Source organism: Ischnura elegans, chromosome 9 (assembly GCF_921293095.1).
Source record: "Ischnura elegans chromosome 9, ioIscEleg1.1, whole genome shotgun sequence".
NCBI lineage: Eukaryota > Metazoa > Arthropoda > Insecta > Odonata > Coenagrionidae > Ischnura > Ischnura elegans.
The window spans coordinates 65,321,355-65,347,733 of record NC_060254.1 but is presented as its reverse complement, the minus strand read 5'-3'; the positions used below and the strand labels follow the sequence as shown (position 1 = coordinate 65,347,733).

Genomic DNA, 26,379 nt, shown 5'->3' with positions numbered 1-26,379 from the left:
ATACGGGTAGAGGATAGAGCTATACATTTGATTACACTGGGGAACAGCAAAAATGTTGTCTTAGATCTAGGACTCGTTTTTGACTAACTTTTGGTCTTTTAAAACAACCTCAGCTTTTGCGAGGGCCGTTTTTTTCAACCCCCGGTTGGTCATGATCAGACGACGAGAGATTATTTCATTGCTAAATGTTGAGCACACTTTAGGTGCCCTTCCGACATAATCGCCTCGGCGACGGAGGAATTGGTCGTGCCTGTGGGCAAGCTTTACTATACCTTCTTCATGTAATGTTGCCGCCAATGACTTCCAATAAATTATGTCTTTGTCCTGAAGCTCATCGCCCGTTTGAAAACGCTTGCCATCTAGCCACATCTTAATTTCATCGTAAAGATGGAAGTCCCCCGGCTCAAGGTCGGCATTGCACGGTGGGTGATCGAAAATGTACCATTGAAATTGCTCAATGGAGCAGTTGGGCTGCGTCAGTGCTGAGATGAAGGGCGTTATCATTGATCACAACACTTCCAGAAGCCAAAATATCTCTTCTTTTGTTTTGAATAGGAATGGACGTAATATTTCACACTATTTCACGCTCTAGCCACGTTGAATTAAAGAAAAATTCTCATTTCTCGGCATAGAGGTCAAGACCTGTGAATGCTGAAGCCATTCGGCGAGATTTCTGGCTGTCTCTCCGCAGTGCACTCTTGGCGGGAGAATCAATTGAGGCAGGGTAGTTAATGAGATTGCTATTATGACGCGCAAGTACCGTACCTGTCCAGTACCCGCATGTCGCTTGTATGGTGCTTTTGCTGAGCTATCGGGGGTTGAAAAAAACCGTATTAATTATGTAAACTTTTTAAGATACAGGATACCCTCTGTTTGTCTCATGTGACATAGAAAATTTGCTAATGAAGGAATTTAAAGGGAAACCTTTTATACTGTCCATACAGAATGATTTATCTTACAAAAAAGATACCAATGCTCGGTAATTGGCCAAAACTATCCGTTAAGCAACCCTGCAGAAGCAAAGCTCTCTTACGAAACGAATTTCGGGCTATGAACCTGTGTCTGATTGTAATATCTCCTGCATAGCTGGATTGCCATGCATATGTCGCTGGTCTCCTATGGCGTCAGTCACACGGCGCTACTCGGACAAGGTTAATTTCAGCCAAAAGGGTAGTTTCTTTCGTCAAAGAAAACGGAAGGCATTGATTGCGATTCGTTACCCACCATTAATGTATTCATGATATACAAATTATTTGGCTTTAGAAATCCCAATTCTAACCTCATTTGAAAAATACTAGATTGGCGCCCCACTGGATGTCACGTGGAGCGCCACATGCGATGCCACTCCACGTGACATCACCGGGACCTAGATGCTCTACGAGTAGTCAGGAGTTTTACATCGTCTGACATTACCAATGCATGCATGTGTCCGCGAGCTCAGGGAAACATCTCTTAATAATCAATTATTAAAACTGCCTATGTAAGGAAAGTTTCCTTCGTTTGATAGGGTATCGATAATCCTTATTTAGGCCAAGTGCTACCTGCGCGCAGCCTGCATCGTAGCGGCGCTCATAGCCTCGCACCAAAGTGGCCTCACATGGCGGCAGCCGGAACCAGAATGATGTCACAGGGGCTTTTCCCAGCATTCATACTTAGCCGTCGCGTTTTCACGTGCTTGAAAATTTTCACTTTTCATTTGATTTTGAAAAATAGATATCGTCATTTAAAAATCTAAAAGCGTGAAATACTTACTCCAGCAGTAATAATCTTTCGATTTAGGCAATAACAAAACGAAACCACCCTATTAAAGAGCAATGATGCCTCCTTTGATCGACGCTCAATCTAGCACTGAGGTTACAATTAAACAAGGAATAGTGATAAAAATTGACATGACAGGAGAAACCTAATAACAGCTTTGAATTCAGCATGCCTATTTTACCCTATTACAGCTCAAAAATTGAATTCAACATAAAATAAGTTAAAAAATTGTTCCCAAGCGTTATATAGACGTCGTAGATATAGAGGGATGGTGAAATTCTTCAGCTATCCATCCGGCTCTTGCATTCGATGTTCTAGGTCGCATAGTTCTGCCTGTCGGGAAAGCCTGCCTTCTCCGGATGATTTAGGGCGAGTTGTTTCATCTGAGAAGAAGAAAATTCCAGCTTCCTGCTGGATTACTCCTGTGCCTCTTCTCAGAATTGCTCGTAGTCCCTTCAGGCTGTGTAGTTTCCGTATCTACCTTGTCTCATTATTCCTTCACCATCTCGCATAATTGGCCAACGTTTCCCCTTCCCCACTCCTCAGCGTGGTAAGGCGAGACACATTCTCTCTTGTGCCTCTTGTCCGTCTCTAGGCAACTTCTCCTTCATCACGATTTTCGCCCACGCTCTGTTCCTCATCTCATCTGCAGCCAACTGTCTGGCACATTCTCTCAGCCGTAACAGCTCTAAAATTGCTCTTTGAGCAAAATTCTTAATGCATAGTAGTCTATGGGCTGAAATGTGACCTTGTTTCTTCCTAGTAACCTCAGAAATACCCACCTTAACTCCCTTCTCAATGTCTTTCCTAATCCTTCTCCATCTTCCCGGTTCATGGTATAAATATGCGTGGTCGGTATTTTTTTACTCCTAAAAATAACGATACTGCGTCGAAACAGGTAGAAGACAATGTAAGCGTACGGAGAAGTAATAAGTTTTTTTCATACCTAACTATAAACTGCGTTCTGCTGACGTTTTACCTCGTGAATATGCCATCGTATAGTGCTTTCAATTACAATGATAGCTATTATAGTTTTAAAAAGTAATCAATTATCAATTATATTCAAGAATATTCATATTTGAGAGATGAAAGGTGTATTTATTACCTAATTACCTTAACAGACATAAAGTACGAGAGTATCTTATATGAGATTTTATTTATAAAATAACATAAGGCTTTACTTTGCGGGAATTCTGAATATCCACTTGAAATGAGAAACCTGGTAAAATTCCGCACTAAATATTTATCAAACACTGACAATGGTATCATCAAAAAGCCTTGATAATGAGATGGCCGATGTGTTAAAATCACGGCCGTTGTTTAATAAATGTTCATTTTGTTGATGTCTCCATGCTTCTGGGTTTCACCGCGAGGATTTTCTTTGCGACGACAGTTTCTCCGGTATTCCAACCGGCGTCTTCAGGTCGATGTCGGGATTCAATTTTTGGTGACTTATATAGTGCATTCTTAAAATGTTCATTTTGGAATTTTTCCAGCTTTCTCATTTCAATGTGGATGCAAACTTATGATCGTTTTAATCTGATTCAACTGCACATATCAGCATATATTTATTAATCATAAACTCTCTCCCACATTTGGCAGGTGTCCTGGGTCCGGCACCGAGACATTCACCTGCTCACGGTTGGGCGGTACACCTACACGAGTGACCAGAGATTTCAGTCAATCCACTCACCGCACACCGAAGATTGGAAGCTGCAAGTGAGATACCCGCAGCGAAGAGACTCCGGCACGTACGAGTGCCAAGTGAGCACCACACCACCTATCGGCCACTCCATGTACCTGTCCGTCGTCGGTGAGTATCAGGAACAAAATTGAATACAAACAAATTAAATATGCATACATTCTATTGGAAGGTCTTTGCCTAACATAATACTTGAAAAATAGACTAAACCTTTTAGATAAATTTAAAAGCAGTGTCTTTCTGGACGAAGTTAACAACATCTTACGAACGCCAATATACTACGGTAGATCAGATCATGTAAATAAAATAAGAGAGATAGACTTTAGAACAGACACATTCAGAATGTCTCTTTTTCCACGATCAATAAGAGATTATAACGGCAGCGTTAGAACTTACAAAGAGATTAAATGACTTTGTAGTGTAGCCTTATGACTTATGTATACTTTAATTTTATTATTATTTCTAACAGCATGTGGTAGTACAATTTTTAAGTATGCGTAACGTTTTTTGGACCGTGTGTTGTGCATGTGGAAATCCTATTGCATGCTGCATGCTGGTGACTGATCACCCCCTGCCAAACACCCTAGAGGTGACTGGCAGGGTAGTATGTAGATGCAGATACCTTGCTCATACCCTCCGTGCGTAGCACATTGAAGGCAGTAGTTTTTCCTTTAACAACTGAAAAGGATTGGTGACATCCATTAATTAAAAAAATATCCTAGTTAGGTTCCTTAAAAATATTTATCATTATTTGAGCACCAACGATGATATTCACTGTGAAAAAATATTTTGGCTTAGCTGGTATTTATGGATCCCCAAATTGCTTGTGACGTATTCTACAAGGTACTACACCATATGCATTGGAGATCGGGGATCTAGTACCAGCGAAGACCAGTGATTTTTTTCGCTGTGACATTTATCCTTAGCGTAAAGTTATACCAGATGGCGCGATTGCTTACAAAATTACTAATTGTGCGTTGAAGGTATTCTGAATAATTTATGACGCTGGTTCTGAAATTTCCGCTGAGTGCATATTAATTTATTTACTTTCGGAATTCTCGTTGTGCTCATTAGCCTTTGTTGACAGAGGTTTCACCGATTTACGTGTCGGTGGTGCCGTGATGTATTATTTTCCATCTTTATGCACAGTATCTTTTCGTCATTTTTTCTGGGTCGCTTGTTCAATTGTCGCTTGCCGGAAAAAAGTCTTCCATGTACGGCGGAGTTGGTATCTCGTTCTTCTGTTTATTAACCGGATATCTATGATAATCTCAATTGCTTATTGCGTGAACCATGGATTGAAGTGGATGTGTCTACATTAGCTAACCCTACCTAAAATTGGAAAGCAACTTTTCTCCCTGAATTTAGAAGCGCCAGCCTTTGTTTTTTTGGCATTATAGAACTTTAAATAATCTGATAAGCAAAAATGTGACATCAAAATGGTGCAAACGCCATCTCATAGAATCCAGATGTCCTAACTCTCTTATTCATTTTTCTAATGCAACCTTCACCAATCCATTCCCATTAACTGCCCCTCTAATCTCTTTTTTTCACAGCATTAAAGCCAAATTTATGATCAAATGATCGAGAAATCTCGTGGGATGGTAGAGATATGGAGTTGAAATCGCGTGAGTAGGTGGGTTTATGAGGATTTTCGGGCAGAGTTCGTAGAAGGGTTAGTGATCATGGGGGAGCAAGGGGAGGTTTTCGAGGGATATAAGTCACCACTATTGGCCATATCGACACTCCATTATTTCTCTCCAGGGTCTTCATCTCTCACGAGATACGGAGCTTGTCCTTTACGCATCCCTTTCAGAGGCAAGGGAATCGTCCAACTCCTACAGGACCCTTCCTTCCTTCCCTTTTCCTTGGTATTTTTTTGTGGGGCACTTCTCCTTGGCAAGGTTTCCAAACCCTCTGGCCTCAAAAGGGACGAAAGAAAAGATAGTGCAGTGGAGATGAAAGATTGCGAATGGTTAGCTGGGATAGGGGTGGGTTTTCGCCCAAGCTTCTTCCCCGAAGACTATACATCACTGAAAACACGAGATTCCAGTGGATAATTCATTGGTAAAAAGAGAAATAAAATTAACGACCTGAAAACATTAAGGACTTTTTTTCCGTGGATCCCTGTTTTCTTTGAAAAATGTACTATTCGTTTGTACTCGGATACCCATTTTGTGATTTTCCATCCGAGTTGTTTTTTCGTTTTCCTAACTTTTTCTGCAGTTATTAACTTTTTTTATTTCTAGCAAGTCTCCAAATTTTCATGACACGCTTATAAACATGTTTAATAGGCATTCCAAAAAGCTAGGTAAAATTTTTTGGAAAACCGTTTGACTAAATGGAAATTTTTGCATGGGTATTTCTGTTTTGGCAAAAATATTACTCATAAATGCTGTGGAATCATCTTCAGGAATCAGAAATTCGTATTATTTGAAACAATAAGAATATATCTCGGAGTAGTTTTGCAATTTTTCTAGTTCATATGAAATAAAACGCTCTACTCACAAGGCTAAAAATTTTCTTCCTAACTTCATTCAAAATTAATGTTCTCATAGAGCCCCGATGTATGTTAAGCATGGCAGCTTTTGCCAATATACCGGATAAATAAACGTGAAAACGTAGTTTATCGGCAAAATGAAAACTTTGCTTGCAATACAACCGTTTTTTTTTTACTTTTTATCCAGAATTTTTTAATGGAAAGATCGCATCACAGAATTTTATCCGACATGTTTTCTGAGAAATAGTTCATATTATCTTGTTAACGGCGCTGGACAACGTACCCACATGATGGAGTGCGTAGGCAGGCCCCTGAAGCTGCTAATGCGACAATTTTAAAAGGCCGCCTGTCGCCTTCCTTCCGCGCACAATATACGACGGGTGATATATCACTTTTTCACTTAATACTTCAGGCCACTCAACAGACCAAAACACTTCCCGCACGCTACCCCTGTGAACTCGTCCAATGAACTTCGCCTTCCTAAATCCCTCGGCCTCGTGTTACCCAGGGGTATCACGAAAATCCCTTTTTCCATGCCCGAACACTTAACGCCACCCTCTTGTGACACAGAACCCTCATCCATATCTTTCGACCCTTATTCACCTTCTCATTTTACAATTGTTCTGTAGAGCGCGAACATTTTTTATTCATTGACTGCCCTCAGGGGTAAGATATAAATGACGAAGATAAAGGTTAAAGGAAAAAGTAACGGGCCTAGGTTTAATCAGCGGTATCTTGAACGTAAAATAAAGTTAGTCGGGTGGAAAATGCAAGCAGAAGTTGAAACATGAGGTCAATAAGGGAAGAAAATACTGGGATACTACTACTAGATTTTGATGAACCCATGAATTGACCGGATAGTGATAAAATTAAAGACACAAAGAGTAATTTCCACTGTAGAATACACTACTCAACTACCGATCATGGTTTTCACACTTTTAGGTCATTCTCCAAGAGATGAAACAAAAGCTCTCACATGTATTTATACCAGAGCCAAGGTAGAGGAGGGGTAAATGGGAGTGGGGTGAGGGGAATGGGAGGGGGCACGCCCCCTCCCCTACCTTTGCTCTAGTATGAGTACATGTGAGAGTGTTTGTTTCATCACCTTGTCTTGATACAGCACCAATGTGTATTCAAAATGTTATAAATTATTTTACCCTCTGATTGCTGAAGATTATTACACAAAATTTATGGGTAACCTTTTTACTAGAAAAAGAGATACTAGCTATGCAAAAATTTCATTTTTTTTCGAGTTTTCTTTTCAGAGTTCTTTACCTTGCTTTTTGGAATACCTATTGAAAATTTTCATGAAAGTGTCGCCATCTTGGTCGGTGGTTGAGTTTTTAATAAGAGTGTGGAAATTAATATTGCTTTTTCTATATTTTATCATGGGTATATCACATTTCCACCACGTCAAGCCTGAGACGATTTCATATGACCGGATAAGATAAGAACGCAGTCGGGTAGCTGAAAAGAAAAGGTCGCACATAGTATAAGACGGGGTCGAATTGAAGTATTTGGGGTCGAATACATCAAAAGGCGGTGTCCTATAGGCTAAGACACACAGAGTTATCTGCCTCCTTAAACCCCCGCCATGTTTGCGTATTCGAACCGTTGAACAGTCGCCTCAAAAACGTTCGATAGAGCTATAAAAGCGTAAAGGCTTTGCAGTGGACACATTTTTCCCTCTCAGATGGTAATTATATGTATATAAGTGACTTGTTTCTTCGTTGAAACTCAAGCTATCATCCTAAAAATTTTAATCTTGCCCATTGTCAACTGTCAATATTTGCCTGTTTTAAATCCGAAAATTTTGCATCTGAGAATGTAACGAGTTAAAAAATGTAAACCCAAGATGCAGTAATACTGGTAAAGCTCTATTCTTTATGCCGTGATAATTTGATGGTAATATCTCAGCTTTAAAACCATTAATTCATCGTTAAACTCGACTGTTTGAGTGGGAATTACGCATTCTCTTATCTAACTGAACCTAGCAGTTGTTTTGAACCTTAAATCCAAATTTCCCAAGTCGCTGTGTCTCTTGAATCAACCCTTTAGGGGCTGCTGCAACCAAAATGCTCCCATCAATGAACATTTTTAGCACCAAAAAATATCCGGTCAGCTAACATCCTCATATTCTATATCCAAGGGAAGCATTTAGCAACCTTCACCCAGCTTAACCTTTCGTCCAATTTTGGAACCCTCCTCACGATGTGACAGAATCTTTCCTCATTTCCTTCCATTTTGCAATACCTTCCATCCTTTCTTCCTCCTTCATCTTTTACATATTGCAGCTCCATTAAATAACTCCTCCCGTTCTACCCCGTCGCTACATCGTCATATCGTCGTAACTCAATGACAGGTGGAAGCCAATAACCAACCCAATCGAAAAACCTTTCCAAGGACAAAAAATGTCCTTGGAAAGGATTTGGCAGGGTCGAATGCAGGGTGATGTGTGGTTGTTGAATTCATGGAATTTGTGGGAGGTTAAGGTCCTGGAGTTTTACAAGGATTCGCGTAACCTTTGCTTCCTGCTTCATTCCTACCCATTTGATCAATCTCCCGATTCGCTCCGCAATGATGGGAAACAAGAAAAATAAAAATGATAGTATGAAGTGATGTCTATTTTTAAGGAACTGACTCCACTCTCTCCTCATGTGATGCTAACTTTTCGCCTCTATCTCCTTATTCACGTACAATTTGCTGGAACCGACACATTGTTTCGCAATCAAGCGATTGCCCTGTAAATCTGACACATGCCGCACATAAGCATTTGTAAAAGTCGAAGCGTAGAAAATAAGACTTCATTAGGGTTAAAATAATTTTTTCAGTGGCATTAAGCTATATTTTAAGCATAATAATATTGAGCTAGGAATAATAAAACAACTTTGCTTGCTACAGCTTAACCTTTAATGGTCGACTAGTTTCAATTCATACATCATATTCAAGACTAATTGTAAGCCTTGAAAATTATAAGTGTACCGAAACTAGTCAACGTTTAAAGGTTAAGGTGTAGCAAGCAAAGTTTTTTTTTCATATTTCAATTCATTCAATCACAATTCAAAATGGAATTCTACAACGTTAAGTTAGCAATTCAGTGCATAAAATCATGCTAAAATACGTATAAATATATAAAAAATACGTATAGTATTTATATAAGTATTGGGCAGATATCAACGATACGAGGCTTGTTGAAGTAGCGTTTTGTCCCAATAAACCAAAGTAAATTTATCTAGGAGATATGTCCAAATTGGCATACCCTTAATGCATGGTAGCTCTAATTACTGGAATCAATGATTCATTTTTACCTCATTTCTGTTTGTTTGTTGTGAATTTAATTGTGACTAGAATCAAAGAATAACATTAAAATAGTGTGTCGAATTTAAGCTGAAGAATAAATTCATTAGAAGGAATAGCAAAGTTCATATGATGATTTATTTATTTATTTACAAATATAGCTCATGGAGAAAACTTGGAAAAATTTAAGTGATAATTAATAGTGAATATCAGCTTGAAAAATATATCAGCTCGCTTGTGGACTAGAATTTAAAAAGAACCAAAAACAATTCCGTGCTTATATGTTTCATGAAAAAATATATTAACTTTTTTGAAGTCCTTAGAAAACTTAAAAAGTTTTTACCCCAATTTGAGTAAGGCTAAAACTTTACATATGAAAACTTATTGAAAAAATGCTCTATACCAAGTACGAAGTACTCAAGAATCAAAATAAATTATACTTCCCTAGTCCCTTGATACACTTATACGCCCTCCATGCATGAATCAAGTGATTTTTTATTTGATAAAAACAATACTCTCAGGATACACTCTTATATTTTACCCTAAATTACTTATTTACGTAAATCATACTACTGTAGTGCCTCGTTAGGATCCTAACTACGGCGACTTCGTCATTTCTCTCTTAGGCGTTTGAATTCATAATCCTAAGTATACATAGTCTCCTATTTATGTAATTTTTTTTTAAACAGTTGGCCCTTTATAAGATCCCTCTGGGTATGAATCCGGGAGTGAGTTGGTAGAATTTGAGAAATATGAGTGTGGACGGGAGTGCTTGTTCGAACGAGGGTACTTGTGAAAAAGAATCTGTTGTGTAGACTAGAAAGGCAATGGTCAGGCCATTTGCGTATGACGGCTTTGTGCCTTGTGGTGTAACTGGTATCGTGCTTGGCCGAGAATTTCTAGTGCAGAGCGTAGGAGATCCAAATGATTTTTCATAACAAATTTTGCCCTAAGTGGGAATAACTTTACACCCGGGTAGGAGATTGCGTAGAAATCCTATTGATATATGCTTCTCATTTCCTCCCGTATTTGCTAAATTTGGTAAATCTATTTTATCTCCACTCTTATTCATTTTTTATTGACGGGAGTTTCAATTTATTTTATTTATCAGGTTACTTTGTTATTTCTCACAGGATTTTATAACATTGAGGAAAATTTTCACCCTTTTCTTATAGCGGTACCACCATTTCCTCCATATTCGTCCCTTATTTTTTATACCCTGCTCATCTTCCTCGTATACACTTGTTCTTGTTTTTCAACCGCTTGAAGAAGACCAATTTGAGAAATACAAAGAATAAAGGAAAGAATACTTCTTCTGATAAGGATGCTTGTGAAAAGAGAAAAACGTTTTGCTGAGACAAGAAACATCAGGGCCAAAGGCACCGAAAAGGAGGAAAATATGTGAAGGCTGAACGTGGTGAAGGGCCCTCTCCTTCGGTAACAGACTGTAGGGAGGGTATGTGTAGAAGGATGGAGAGAGAATAACGTAAAGCTTTCTAATAAAACTTGATGGACGGCACAGCAAATTCCTCGGCCCGCCCTCTCGTTTCTAAATAAAGACGGGAGGGCTGAGACCAAGCGTAATGAACTTAGCATAAGGACTCAGGAGACATAAAAGCTCCTTAAGAAAAGTAGTCCCTGGTTAATGTAGCAAAGAGGAAAACGCATTTTTTTACCCGGAAGTTCCTAGCTCCATCTCTTCTTCCTATATTCTTCCCTTCTTTCTGCTCTGCTTCCTTCCTTCAATGCGTACGCCGAGGAAACTATCTCATGCAGGATGATACAGCCGGCGCAACGCATGAAATTTTTCTATATGGGATACTTTCTTTTTCATTGACTTTACTGTTGCTTTCCTGCAAAGGAAATATACTGCATACGTGCGCTGACCTTAATAAAGCCTTCCGCACATATATACAGAGGGTGAAAGGCTTAGAAGGGTCAGTTTATGGAGTTAAGAAAACACCCATGTTTTCTTTCGCAGAGAAAATTTCAGGTTGGATGGATGGCTCACTAAAATAATTTAATGATTTTACAAGTATTATTCAAAAATTATATCAAACTATTCGTTGAATCAAAGTAAAGTAGTTAAATTAGTTATTAGTGAACAAAATTAAAGCCATTTATGATAACCGCCCTTCCATTTCTCTTGGCATAGTAAATTCATGTGTGTGCGATATTAGGCTGCATTTTTTCTTATTGCTATCACAAATTGTTTTTATTATTGATAATCCCTTGCTAGTATCTGGAGAAAAATCACTGGGCTATTCTACGTTACAAAATTATCTTCCATCTACGATGGAAATTTGAAATTCAATGTTACGGCCGATGAAATACTATGAGAATTTTCCTATCGAGGCAAGAAAAACGTTTTTGTGGAAAAATTACAACGCTTATATAGAAAATGAAATAAATCCCAGATTTTTCATAGTAGACTTTGATAATTTGCTGTTCTTTCGATCGCATTCGGAGAAAGTTATTCCAAAATGTTTGCGAATTCGACCCCCTCCTCCTCCGCAGTGCGGCGAACAATCGATTATGCTACTTAACGAAGAAAAAAAGTATAGTATTTAGGAATCAGGTCTAATTCGTTTTCCTACGGTCCAATGATTGCCCATGTTCTCTTCGTATTCACGCTTTAGACCTTACAGTCGAAGTTTGTGGACTTGAAACTGAACTGAAGGATACAATCAAGGTCACTTGATGTGGTTAGTGATCTCCAATGACTAAGTGAGGGTAGAAAATAATCACCCATGTTTTCCTGAGTACCCAAATGGTTATTTCGAAATAAAACCTTGAGTTTTCCAATGATACATTGAGTTTTCAAATAAATACATGATTAAATTAATATATTGAAAAATTGATCAATTTCACAAAGCTTTATTCGTTACAACCTCGGCCAATACGGCTCATCCGTATCTTTTGGGGTATTGCCTCTTGGTAGCGACACATGAATGTTGAAACCGGCATAGGTTGTAACGAATGAAGCTGAGTGGAATTGACATATGTTTTAGTACATTTATCAAACTATGAGCAAGTTCCACTAAGTTTACTTGCAAATAATTGAAGGATACATATTTTCCTGGGTACATGCTGAGTACTCAAATGATTGCAAAGAATACTAAAAATAATAGAGCAATTAGGTTCCAGACTCATGTATCCAGTCGTGGATTGCCAGTATATTCCCTTTAGGTATTCACTTTTTGGTATTCAATTTTGACACTTTTTATCATTTGTCTTTTTCAATTGACTTCAGTCACGTTTTTTTTACCATTTGAGATTAATTACATTGATAATGCAGGTATAACAGGTCGAGGATATACTTCATTTACAGTTATTTTTAGAGTCATGAAAATTATACCATGTTGGGATTCCAAGTAGGGGCCTCAACTGGGAAGTGGAAAAATCCAATGATTTCCATAGTCTGTCGATACATATTAATCTTCATCAGTTTTTAGAATGAGGCTCTAGCCCTCTTAAGAATTTGATAGGAGTACTAGCTGTGTTTCATGTTTTAAGATTTATATTTGAACGAAAGCCAAAGCTAAGGCTAAAAACATTTTCTGAGTGAAGTTAGATAAATTTTATCCCAAAATGGCATTTTTTGCCGATACCACCGTGATAGTTATTAGCCTGTGACCTATTTTTGAACATTTAAAGGTACGTTTTCGCAGTTATAAGAGTACTTTTCTGAACGTCTCCATTAACCTTGCCCTGATAAAAGCGTCATTCATACTTACTGACTTTCAAGGTCTTTAGATTTATTTCTCAGTTCACTCACTAAAAATCCAGAAGTGTTCATTATCAACAAAGTTAACATAATATAGCTATTTATTCACAATATTTAATTATGAATTCATTTACTTTTTATGCTATCGGAAGTAAGTTTATCTCAGAAAATTGCTTCTCTAACTTTATCTACTTCCTTTTTCCTCTAATAAGCCATATTTTTAGCTGTTATTCTTTCAATACTCAGCCTCTTGTCTTAACAAAGGAACAAGGAAGTGATAAAAACCTTTTTATCTCCCTGAAATACTTTCTCTGATATCTCCATCCCTTTATTTTCCCCTCACGTGATAATTTTCCCTCTCCAAATCCGCTCACTTACTATTATCTTCTATCTTAAGGTCTTCCTTTTGTTCTTCTCGTAAGTTAATCCCGCGCTTCCTCATGTTCTTCTTTCTTTTCATTTTTGCAACCTCTGTTTCCTCGTATTCAATTTCTCTCTCTCCTTCTTTTGTTTCCAAAATATTTCATCGAGGACCTTTCCTGTAGCAGTCATTTTCCACGGCGTATTCCAGCGTTTTTTCATTCTTTCCTTCCCCAAAATTTCTTTTCCATAGCTTTACTTTCATCAAAGATCACCCTTATTTATTTTTATTATTCATTTATAACAATTACCACCGAAAACGTCACAATGAGGACTATACGTCGGGGGTTTCAACAACTAATAACAATAGGCGAACACACACTTTCATGCCGTGGCTATGGGACCTTTCCAGGCGATCCCGGGACCTCTGGTGTGGTAAGCGAACACATACCCCCGCCGTCCATCAATCATTAATGTATTCTAAAGCTCTGTAGTCTACCTATCTGAAATGAATGCTGGTGCAATATTCTTCAGCGCTATGAAATTAATAGTATTCGGATATAAAAGGAAAATTCACCATTTAATTGATAAAATAACGTTTGCTTGCCTTCCATAAAGTTACTTTAAGAGTTAACTCTTCCCTCTGATGCCTAAGTACTTATCTGCTAAATTTCAACGAATGGTAACATTCTGTTAGATGTATAGTGGAAATTGCATGAAAAATTTCAGAAAATTTGAATTGGAGGCAACGAAACGACCGACTCCTCAACGTCAAGGGTTCATAAGCCGTGAAAGGAATCCTTTGCGTGGAGTTTCCTTCTCTTTATTTATGAGCCCATCGCGTGAAGAGAGAAAAGAGGGTGAGACACTTGTAGAGCGCGTGTCTGTAATTCCCATCACGACTCCAACGTCATTATGTAGATCAAAAATGCCGATGTTACTCACGAAATTATTAATCCAAGCGTGTTACCTTACATTAAAAATTGAGGTGTCAATTGAAATGACCAAGAAATGAAGTCTACTCAGACAATTCGATGACAAATAAATAAATAATTGGAACGGATAAATATTTTATTGTGATTTATGTAAAACACGCAAAACTCACGTTATGAAATATTTGAAAATCAACACAGAGACTCCCTACGATTCAAACTGTATGTAAGGACAAGGTATATATTCACAGGAGAGATACTTACTTTAAGCAGAAGGTTTTTTTCTAACACAAATGATTTGTTCGACAGCTACCAGTAGTGTCGATTCCATTGAAAAATTAATAGTTCACTGCTACCTATTATACGGGTGAACTAAGAAATATGGATAAAAGGCCCAAATGAAAAGTTTTTTTTCCAGAATTACATTGAATGAAACGAATAAAAGTGATAGGGATAAAAAAATTGGATCTCTATATCTGTAATTGCATTCTTATTCTTGTAAAAATAGACACGTATAAGGCATTTATATATCTTGAGCATATCTTCGACGAACAATTTCAACTCACTCGTATCCCTTGGCCACAAAGTTTTTTTAAAATTTCTTCAATGAACTTCTCTACCTACCTAACTCTGTTTAGAAAAAATCATTGGTACACTTTGGTTCCACCGCATCACATGTCATAATAAAATAATGAAAATAATTTTTTGTAAAAACCAACGTAATATCGCGGGCTAAAAATAATGCAAGTAAAATTTTTGTTCAAAATCTTTTCAATGAAGTCCAAGTATATTTCTCGTTATTTTCCGCAGTTTCCAGCTTTGCAGCTGTCTCCTGGGCACTTTTCAATGAAATTTTACGTAAATAAATTTGTTGCTATGACTCAATCATTCTAGTTCCTTTGAATTATCGCAGCGCCGCCATAAGATTTTTGTGGTTTTTTTTTGGAACTAATCTCCTTATTTGATTTTAAATTCGGAATAACAATCGAGATATAGTTAAAAATCATGATAAAAGTGTTAGAATATTGAATTTTCATCTGGTTCTGAGTTATCCTGGAAATTTCATCTTGATACCTAATCGGAAAGTGTGTTTAAATTGAGTCGCAAGATTTCGCCCGGGCAAATGACATACAACAACGCGAGTTTATCAGAAGATTATAAAATAAGACCGGTCGAGAGAGAGTATGATGCGTCTTCTTTAAAAAGAGGTTTCAAGATGAGCCCTTAAGGCATACTTGCGTCCCTACCTTCTTCCATATTCCCCTCAATCTCATCCAAGAAAATTATTGTTGGTTGGGTGCTTGAGGAACAGCTCGCGGACTGGCACACATGAGCACGAAGCCATTTGAGAGAGAGAGCGCTCTCCCTTCCCTTCGCCAAAAATAACCAAGCCCCTCTCCGACTCCCTCTTTACAATTCACGGGAACACTCAGAAAAATCATCGGATTTCATTTCCATCCTACTTCCAGCGGCTAACCACAAATCCTTTCCTCCCCTTTTTTAATCTCCTGTCCCCTAAACCCCCCGGGTCTTTTGGGCAAGACATTTTCTCCGTTCTTCCCCATTTCCTCTTCGCCGACATACTACTTCTCTCCCCTCGCCTTTAATTTGCCGCGGACGAGTGAAGTTGTCGTGGCGCGTGGGTAGTTTATCCTGGTCTCAAATTTCCGTCGTAGGAGGAGGCGGTTCACGGAGGAGGAAAAAATCCACCGTGCTGTTAGTTGAAAGCGTTCACGGAAGTGTAACATGCAATCTCGTAATGATGGCGTTTAATCACCACCCGTCGTGGGGTAAATGGGGAACAGTTTACCTAGTATACTATGACAGGAATTGAATTGGATGCAAGCGAATAGACCCTGTATGGACGAGTTTCCGATGATTTACTTCCAATTCCCCAGTGAGGATACTAATATACAGAATTATCTTTAAATATCACATGCCAACCACTGTGTTGAGAAATATCTTATATTTGTTGTATAAACACACTCTGCAGAGGAATTAGCGTGTATGTTGACCCTATCGGCAGCATTTGAACTCAAATGCAAAGAGCTAACCCATATAATATATTTAGCTACAATTAATATCAAAATGCGTGAAGTTTGATTCATAATTCTCGACCTCGGAGGTAAAGGACACTATTTCCGTTTTCCTTATTTTTCAGGAGAGCAGTTTTTAGATTTTTTTATTTAACCAGTAATTTTTGGAAGGTTAGGTTACTATACCAATAACATCGTGATATAAAAATACTGTAAACTGGTCACCTAACCTTCTAGTAACTACTGGATAAATGAAAAAATCTAAAAACTAGTCTCCTGAAAAATTAGGAAAACGGACACACTGACTTTTCCCTCTGAGGAATTTGTTACAACCACCTAACCTTCTAGTAATTACTAGTTAAATCAAATTTCACGTATTTAGGCATTAATTGGAGTCATATTTTATATTTTTCTAATATTCAACTCTATCTTGTATTATTTTAGGCTTAATGATTCCCCTCGACTGAATTATAATGATGAGTAAGCTATTTTTACTATTATATTAGTCCGAGTTAACATTTTTTTTTGCTCGGTATGCTTATTTTTTCACTATCGGGTTAAAAATAGGCCTCTTTTGAGCTCTCAAAATCAATAAAAGGGAGTGAAAATGACAGATGATTTTCTGGTTGAATACCCCAAACCGCCTGAATTTCCAATTGAAATCCGAAGCGATAGGAAATTGAAAAGTCGGGGAATTTTTGTTCGTAGCTTCTGGACTTGGGGCCCGTAATTTCCAGGGGCTTTATTAAAGTTCCGAAGTAAAAGTGAACTTCGCACTTCCGTAATATTCATTCTTTCTGAGATGTTTGCGGTTTTTATAGTAGTTGGAAAAATTGTAAATTTCCAAGCAATCTTAAAAAATGGCGGTTTAAAACTTTTTGGGCTGTCACCGCGTCAATTTTCGGGTGGCCCCAACGTTTCCCGACCAATAATGGTCGCTTTTTCAAGGGAACATGTCCCAGAATTCAGTGAGGATACTAAAATAGAGTTTTATCTTCTACGATCACATTCCAACCACTGCATTTAGAAAATACGTAAGCGTATAAGTTCTTTCTCAGATTCCCTCGAAAAAGCGACCAGAATCGGTCGGGAAACATTTGGACCACCCGAAAGTTGACGCGGTGACATAGCCCAAAACGTTTTAACTACTATGACGAGCACCCGCAAAGTTTTACCGATGGACCTGAAAAATGCTTTCTTTACTCTAGATTATAGAGTTATTTGCGCGTTGATTTCCTAAGATCTAACTGGTGACAACTATATACATTAATGACCTGTGCTCCCGCATTAGCAGTAAAATATGTTTATTTGCTGACGACCCTGTCATCTATTGCGAAATTAGTGATCACTATGACCATGAAATTCTATCCTCGGACTTAAACAACGTTTAGAACTTGGAAGTCATCATTAAAGCAGCCATGGAGGGATTGCGGTTCCTCTGAAAAATATCCGCAATTAGTGGCTAGAGAATTTTAACCTGACTATTGGGTGAAGAGATATAACACTTTTGCCATCACACCCAATGGCGCAGCGAGGGGGGTTTTGGAGGATAAACCCCCCCCCCCCCCCCCCCAGTGCTCACAGAAATGTTTAAGCTAAACCTATTTTACTTAAATGGATTAATATTGCTTAGAGAATAGTGAGAGGATTAATAATACATCCCTCAGAAGGCCGTAAAAATCACTATTTTGAACCATTTATCTTAATTTCTTTCCGGCGGAGGGCCTCCGCACCTCCCGCTTACCCTGGCGGTTATGCAATACCCCCAAGCCCCCCAGTATTAGTTGCGCCTGAAACCACCCTAGCCTTAATCCCTGGCAGCGCCCCTGATCACACCAATCCCATACTCTTCCAATTTCAAGTTTTGAAATGAAGTAAGTAGATCGAGTGCGCTGAAAATTTTCAATTCCTAACTACAAATACCATTATTTTGTTTTCTATTTTCAGAGCCGATTACTACTATCGTTGGTGGTCCAGAAATGTTTATCAACAAAGGAAGCACCATCAACCTAACATGCATCGTTAAGCACAGCCCTGAGCCACCACCTGCAATACAATGGACTCATAACCGTGAGGTAAGCACAAGGCTAATTTAATGCTTCCTTTGCCGATTTTTATTGTTTGAGGCATACCTTTTTGTAAACTAATCATTATTAAAATTAAAAAGAAGAACTTTCCCAAGTAGCCATGAATGTCGGCTGAATATTTGCCCAATACAGGCTTCAGATTGGCGCATCGGCCCCTCGTTGCCATCATTCTGACAATGTTGGCCCGATATTGGCAGACTATAAAGGACCGGCATCATCTGCTGATGTTATGTTATGAGTCAAAAATCTAAGTTCCAATAAAAGCATGTTTTAAAATGAAATTCATGAAGTATGTAAACTATTAAACATTAGGTCAGGAGTTTTTTTTACTCACTTTGGACACAATTATGCTTTATATTCATGTGAAAGCACAAAGTTTTTCTTTTTAATGTTACCGATTTTCATCCATCTTCAATGCATTAACCTGTTCTTCTTCATTAATGAGAAAATAATAATAGTTTTTTCACGAATCCGAGAGAATCTCTTTGATATACCTATTCTTATAACAACCAAAATGGAATCAATACGCAACAAATCTGATTTAAAGTTTGAATGTTATCTGTGATGAGCCAGAGATTATGTTAAGAAAACACAACTTTACAGTAGGTGTCCTCAGCCTTTTTGAATGCAAGTTCAAAATATCGATTTAACTGAGTCCCGAGGTCCACAATGCTCCATGCCACTTTAACACCACATCAGTTAAATAAAAATACATATAATATCAAAATGCATTAGCCTTTATAGGTAAAAAAATTCAATCAATCAATGCGATTTTTGACATACCGTATATGTCTGAATATAGTCCCCTCTTTTTTTCCAAAAATGCCCGTGATAAAAGTTAAGAGGGGGACTATATTCAAACCCAATTTTTTAATTTTTTCCCGAAACTCAATCCTCAAAATTAGGGGGGGGGACTATACTCAGAGGGGGACTATATTTGGAGGAATACGGTAGTTTATTTTTGACTAGTGTGTTGATATATATTATATATTGTGCGGCCTGAAGCAATATTTTCTTCAGTCTCTATGGGCAGCAAGATATTGGCTGGCAGGCCGCATGTGGCCCGGCAGCCGCAGGTTGAAGACCAATATAAATTGAGATTTTCAATGTAAGTACATAATTAAAATGTGGAATATGCTCCTCAAGTGTGAATAAGAGCATGAGTGTAAAATTGACTGAGGAACAAATGCACCCTCAAGAAATGTATAGGTTACCATCTTGATGGTAACTTTGGTAATAAATCATTCCGAGATAGCCGTGATGTCACTTAGTAAAAAAAATAAATGCAACTTTCCAATTATTATGACGCCCAATTAAATTTCTAAAATGAAAGAATAGGATATATCCTCAGTATCATACAGCCATTTCTTAATAATTCTTATATAGTTACTCTCATTCAATAGAAATGGAAAAAGAAAGGAAAATATTTCATTTTTATTGAACTTACAGTGTCCAATAAGAACACAAAAAATATTGCATTAGAGCTTGAGGTCAAAACAGTACGCACTGAAAAAATATAGCATTGATTGCATATTTTAAGAAGGAAAATAATATGGCACTCCTTGTGAAATAAAATATAATTATTTATCTTCCAGAGTTATGGGGTAATGAGGGTACTTCATTTTGAAAATTAATGATACAGCACAATCCTTGATTTCATGGAGAATACTATTCCATAACCATATCTAAGTAACACAAAAGAATTTTTTATTGGTGTTAGTTCAGTGTTTCGGGCGTGAAAATAACCATGACCCATTCTGGTCGTCACATTGGTTTTTTTTATCACTGATATGGAACAAACACTTCAGATGTGTGAATTCAAGGTATTTGAAAAGACTTTTTGAGAGGCAGCATAAGCTCAAAATTAGGCAAAAGTCAAAGGGAATAATTTAGTTTCTAACTTTTTATTGTTGTGATAAGAGAAGATTCCCAAGTTTTGAGGATTTCAGCTATTATTCAAGAGATATTGTAGGTATTGAGTCTCAGAAAAACGAGTGTGGGTGAGTGGGTTTTGGAGGGGAGTTGGAAGGGTATGATACCAATAGCGGCTGTATCAAATGATGCAATGAAACTTATTGTTTGTCAATGAGTCTTTTTATTTTCCTGATATATCTTGCAGGAGATTAACTATGACTCCCCCCGTGGTGGTGTGAGCGTGATCACGGAAAAGGGTGACATCACAACGAGTTACCTTCTGATCCAAAGGGCGAAAGCAGCTGACTCTGGAAAGTACACATGCAGCCCATCCAATGCCAACCCCAAGACCCTCACTGTCCATGTGCTCAATGGTAAGTAGATTCAGGGATATTCATGGAACTAAACTGAAAGATAACAAGGGCCTTGTATCCTATCATTCTTAATTCAGACTGCATTAATAACAGAAAAATTATACTCAAGGAAGCTTAAAATCTCAGCGAAAAACATATTGCTCAATGAGTATTGGGTGCTTGGTTTTCCATTTCTATATGAATTCTATATGCAACACTACAATGTATAATATAAGTGTTGAATATATAGTATGCTAACTCATGCTTTGGGTTTTCTCCATAATGTCATGCAGGCATCAGTGTCAAATATTGTCATTTCCATGAGCATTTTAAATAATATATCTTTTCATTCATAAGTGGACTATTGCACGCTATTTTAATTTGATCATTAACAACCAATATTAGTGGCTTATGCTTGATGTTTTCATTTTAGAGGTTGGACCATATGGTCTGTAGTGATTTGTTTTGCTAAGCCCTTTAATTTTTCACGTAAATTTCCATTTGCTTATACGACGATTAATTTGACTCCTATGCTTCTGTAATAGTACTTAGCTGTGTATGTGCTTCATTGTCAAGGAATGAAGACCACAGAACTGTATGTATAATGAGTAGTGTCAAACTCATTAAGGTGGGGTGGAAACTCGTGACCCCGGGATCAATTCCAGACTTAATTCCACCACCACCAGTGCTGTCCTCTGTAGTTGCTTAAATTTGGTCAGATGCCAGGGCTCATTTAGTTCTGCATAATATCTTTTAGGATCATTTTGTTACAGTGTCATTAATGCAGAGCAGATATTTCTCAACTCTAGCAGCTATGAGCTTTCTCTTTTCCTATGAGAAAATTGCTTGGCTTGGTCCTGGATTTGGCTTTTAGTCAGGCTCCTTCCTGCATCTAGTGCAGTCCCTTACAGACCCAATTGTGCTCAGAATTTAACCCAATTTATGACACATTAAAACAAAGTTGAATCAATATTTGGGAGGAGTTCAAGCACCATAAGTTTTGAATATTATCATTAAATTATGAAACCATGGAATATTTAAAACTAGGAGTCAGTTTCTACGGTATGGTAATTTATAAAGTAAAAACTATCTAGTCAGTGCAATATTGTCTCTCTGTACAGTTATACCACAATCTAATGATACATACATACATGAAAAACCACTGAATTGGCAGCATTTTCACTGGAATTTGTAAGAAATACACTTTTGCATTGGTGTTTTGCACTTTTACCTCAATCTCCTACATGCATCCTTATCCACACTCCTCTTCTTGTTTTTCTCATTGCTATTTTAACATTTTTCTAACATCTTAGAAGCATCTCAGGGTATACCTACTGAATTATTTTCTGCCCATGCTCTTAAACAACGGATAACTACCCAATTCAAGACTATTTAGATACCTTACAGCTATTATAAATTTTTTGCATGGTTAGTTCCAAAAGCAATCCAATAATTTCTTAAGATTCCATTCTATTGTAGAAAATCTTTTTGATGAAGTGGTCTCCAGCTTTAACCTTTTCATTCAATAAAAAAAATTGCTTCACAGAAATTCCAGGCATTAGGATGGACTCTGAAACAATGCTACATATTTGGATTTAATTGGAGAGGTACAATGTTAACCATGATGCTTCTCTAAAGTATGGAAGAACTTTATTAAAAAATTATACATGCCCAACTGGCCATTAAAGTTTGTTTTCCAAATTTAGTCATAGTAGCTTTGTACTGCAGTAACAATGTTTGGCCATGTGTGCATTGTCTTTGTTAATAACCATGGTGCATTGTCTTTGTTTGAACATGATTATTTATCTGACAGATTTAGAAATACCTGCAAACCAATTCCTTTTCCAGGGGAGCACCCAGCTGCGATGCAACATGGAGGGCAGCTGAGGCTTGAATACCCATTCAGTGCCTTCCTGCTCAGCATCTTAGTGGCACTATTTGGATCCTGATTGTTGTGTTTGTGAGTGATGAAACTAAACTAAACTAACAAAACTAAAACATTGAATGCCATCCAAACTCAACCAAAAAAATTACTGTCAAAACCCCCTCAGAAGATGTGACCCCGATGCCCTCATCTCCAGTGCAATATCAACTTTTAAATCGAAACCCTTCTCCTATCAAAGCATAATGACGTGAACACTCTGCCAGCATAGAATGTATATACTTATGTATCTGTGATGAAAACTTTTAGCAACCCAGGTCTGTATGTGCTTTGGGTTGTGGACAATGGTTGTGAAGGGACTGATGAAGAAAATTCGAACTCTTACCGAGTGGCAAATAGCAAGTGTGGAATGTATTTATTATCATCTCTCATACAAAGAGTCTCTTTGTAAAAAGGGTATTGGTGGTCATTTAAACTGTTGTAACAAAGCGATTTTATTAAATGATTTTTTCACATAACACTTTGTCCATTAAAGGCCATCATTGAAATTACCCATTCAAGGATCACAAAACATACTGGTATCCATCATCACTGGTATCATACGACCATTTGAAGTCATAATTAAATGTAATTATTGACATTTCACAAATGGAAAACATACGTACCATTGAATATTAATTCTGATTTCGTTTGATGATTGAAATTTAGTGGTTATCTCAAGAGGAGGGGTTGGAATTCTCGTTCAAAAACTTAGTTTTTAATGCATATCATTCTATAGCTTTACTAGTTCCAGTCTTTTAGTGATTATTTTAGTATAACACTCAATTTTTTGAGGATTGTTAAGCAGTCTAAACTTCAGGTGTAATTGTAGGCATTATGATAAAAAGCTCCTGGAAAAAAGACCTTAAACCTAAAGACCTAAAGACTTTTGTGGCTAATCTTTGAATCTATGCTTGTTATTGTGCTTACAGCAAAGGGACCTAATCTCCAAAATTGACCAAATTTGAGTATTTTTCTAACAAAAAAATGCAGGTCCCTTTATTTTTTAAACCATATTACAACTGACTGTGATTAAGAGTTAGTAAAGACGACCGTAGTAAGATTCAGTCATAGAGTTACAAACATAAAGGACTTTGATCCTGTCTTTCATTTTATTTTACCAGGCATTTTAGCAATAATTATTTTTTCCAATGAAGAGTGAGGCATAAATTATGGTTGAGAGAGTCAGATAATTCTCAAATGTTCATTTTCTTCGCACTTGTTTTATCTTCTTGATTCCCCTGCAACTTTGGAAACATCCATTGAAAAAGTAAGACTTTTGAGGTGAAGATGGCAGGAAATCATAAGTAGGGTAATGTATGGGGTACTGGCTACAGAGGTGATAGGCAGAAAGCCCACTGAACACTTAGTGGGAAGATGGATTATCAAGGCTCCACTATACTGATGGCCAGCCTAGATTATTGTTTGAAATAGTTATTTGAAGGAGAAAATCCCTTATCCCAAATTTTCTTGTGACTGATTGCCTTTCTAATATCTTCCAAGTCACTAGTCTTAGTGATTAAAAAGTTGATGGCCTAGAACTATTCATGTCCACGCTCACCATTGTAAAGAACTATGCATCACCTTGTTGGTTTGTGCTTTCAGTCCTAGGCCTTTAGTGTTGAACTGTATTGGTGAGTTTGAGTTGGTGGGATAGCGCTCACTCAAGCTCATAGCTGGTGAATGCCATACATTCAGGGCATGGGGCTGACTGCTTTCCATGGGCCATCTCACGCCATGAGTATATATATTGAGGGTGTCAGAAGACTCAATGTGGATATCATCTGCTGTCTCTAGCCTAGAACTTTACCTGTTTATAGCAGCCATATTACATTGCATTGTTTGCATATGTAGACAATCGTCATGCATAGTGAAGGCTTGGTTATGGTTTTCCTGTCTTATCCACAAGGTACCCTCATCCTGGTATTTCCCATGTTTAATTTTTCTGTGATGAAAGAAGGGCTTGAATGATCATATGCTTGGTCTTCTCGCCTATCTGAGGGAATCATTCCTCCTTCCCAGACTGGGGAATTAAATTCTTATTGCAACCACCTAGTTTCCCTATTCCCTATACAGACTGAGTCCTTTTTCATAATGTAATCTTTTACTGGCACCAAAAAACTTGTCCACCTTGTTCACCACCACAATACAAGGATTGTCTGGTGAAACTATGTCTATGCTTCTCTTATCAAACCAAATGGAGAAACCGAATCCAGTCCATGACGTTGAAGCTTTTGAAATCATTTGTGCTGTTCTGTGAATAGCTACAAGAGAAAACTATTGCCATGGTTTCATAAAATTCATAGTGGACCCCTTCTTTGGCACCTATCTCTACTGCAGCTAATATTTTTGTTGTATTAACTATACTGTTCTTTCTGCACTTAATCCATATTGTAACCTAATCCTTTGGACAGTTTTATTTGAGGTATTATTTTGGTCAGCCACTCCGGGAAAAGTATCTGAGGGTTGACCAACCCTCCTCTGGGCCTCTGAAAAGAGATAATTCTAACTCGTCTCCAAATGAGGGCCCTCAAACTACTGCGGTCCTTCGCATAGGCAGATCTAGGGGGGTGGCACGGGAGCACGTGCCCCCCCCCCCAGACCCTTAAAAAATGTGCAAGATTTTAAATATGGTCCCATTATCATTGCGTTCGTTTTGTTTTACGAGGTATCCTTGTGCCCCCCAAGAACAAAATCCTGGATACAGCCTTGCTTGTACCCCCCCAGAAAGAAATCCTGGATCCGCCCCTAGTCCTATGATACCTGTGGTTCAGAGCTTCATCAACCGTACAGGTACAACCATTGAGGAATGCCAAGCTAATTCCATGTTCATCTCTCAGTGCTCTTTTTCAACAAAATAACAACCAATAGCAACCACAACTCCTCCTCCACTTGCCCCCTCACCTGCAATGAACCCATGAAAATAAAAGAATTTTTAGTGATAGAAAAACCTGGAGGTATTTCCGATCAATTTTATCTCAATATTTGCAATGGAGTATATTCCACTCGCAAGGAATAGCGCAGATAATTAGTGAAATCTATGTTTTATTATCGTGAACATATATCGTGGTCATCAGCTCTAATTATAGCTTGTTTTCCCGTGATATTCGTATCACTAAGCCGTTTGTAAACCCATTTAAGTACGCGGTGGGTTATAACACATCTAATGGCCTACTCGAAAATCCTATGTTGTAATATCTATGGGACAACCAGTGCGAGTCGTGTGCCTTGTAACACACGCATAAAATTTACGCCTGCGGTGCATGGCTTTTGATTTTCGGGCGTTGTAATCCATAGCCTTTTGCAAAGTGTGACTTTATGCGCGGGAAAGGCATTCACTACGGATTCGGAATGAAAACGTTACTTGTTGAATCGGAACCTCGGATTTGCTGCTTTCAATAGTTTACGCAACACAACGACCGACGCCGCTACCCAACAACGGACACACTGAATGAGGACGTACCATGCATTTTCAAGTACTATATGTGTCTCGAGTAAGGCACGAACTTTGTTTTTCGGGCAGTAGATTACGGAAAACTATAATTTCGAAAAAATCGGAACCAGGTGACGTATATTATCAATGGAGAGAGTTAAGGCTTAATATAGTGGAATTTCAGCATATCATTAATTTAAACTTGTCAACAATTTTTCAGAAACTCTTATAATGTATGTATTATTAAATCGAAAAACGACAGACTTTGGATTATTCAATTGGAAAAAGAATTATACGGCTTCCTAAGACGCGAAAAACGTACTTCTCTTAAATGGTGGCCACTAACCTCGCTACCCCAT

At 37.8% G+C, this 26,379-nt stretch overlaps 1 protein-coding gene across 1 annotated transcript in view; it reads left to right on the top strand.

Moving 5' to 3' along the window:
* Positions 1 to 23,066, top strand: part of LOC124165781 (lachesin-like) — a 107,458-nt gene extending 84,392 nt beyond the window's left edge. Inside the window, exons 3-6 of the mRNA XM_046543276.1 lie at positions 3,361 to 3,571; positions 18,260 to 18,387; positions 20,519 to 20,687; positions 22,515 to 23,066. Of these exons, the coding sequence (XP_046399232.1) occupies positions 3,361 to 3,571; positions 18,260 to 18,387; positions 20,519 to 20,687; positions 22,515 to 22,615 (609 nt within the window). The 3' untranslated portion in view covers positions 22,616 to 23,066. The remainder of the gene's footprint in view (positions 1 to 3,360; positions 3,572 to 18,259; positions 18,388 to 20,518; positions 20,688 to 22,514) is intronic.
* The last annotated feature ends 3,313 nt before the right edge of the window (positions 23,067 to 26,379 follow it).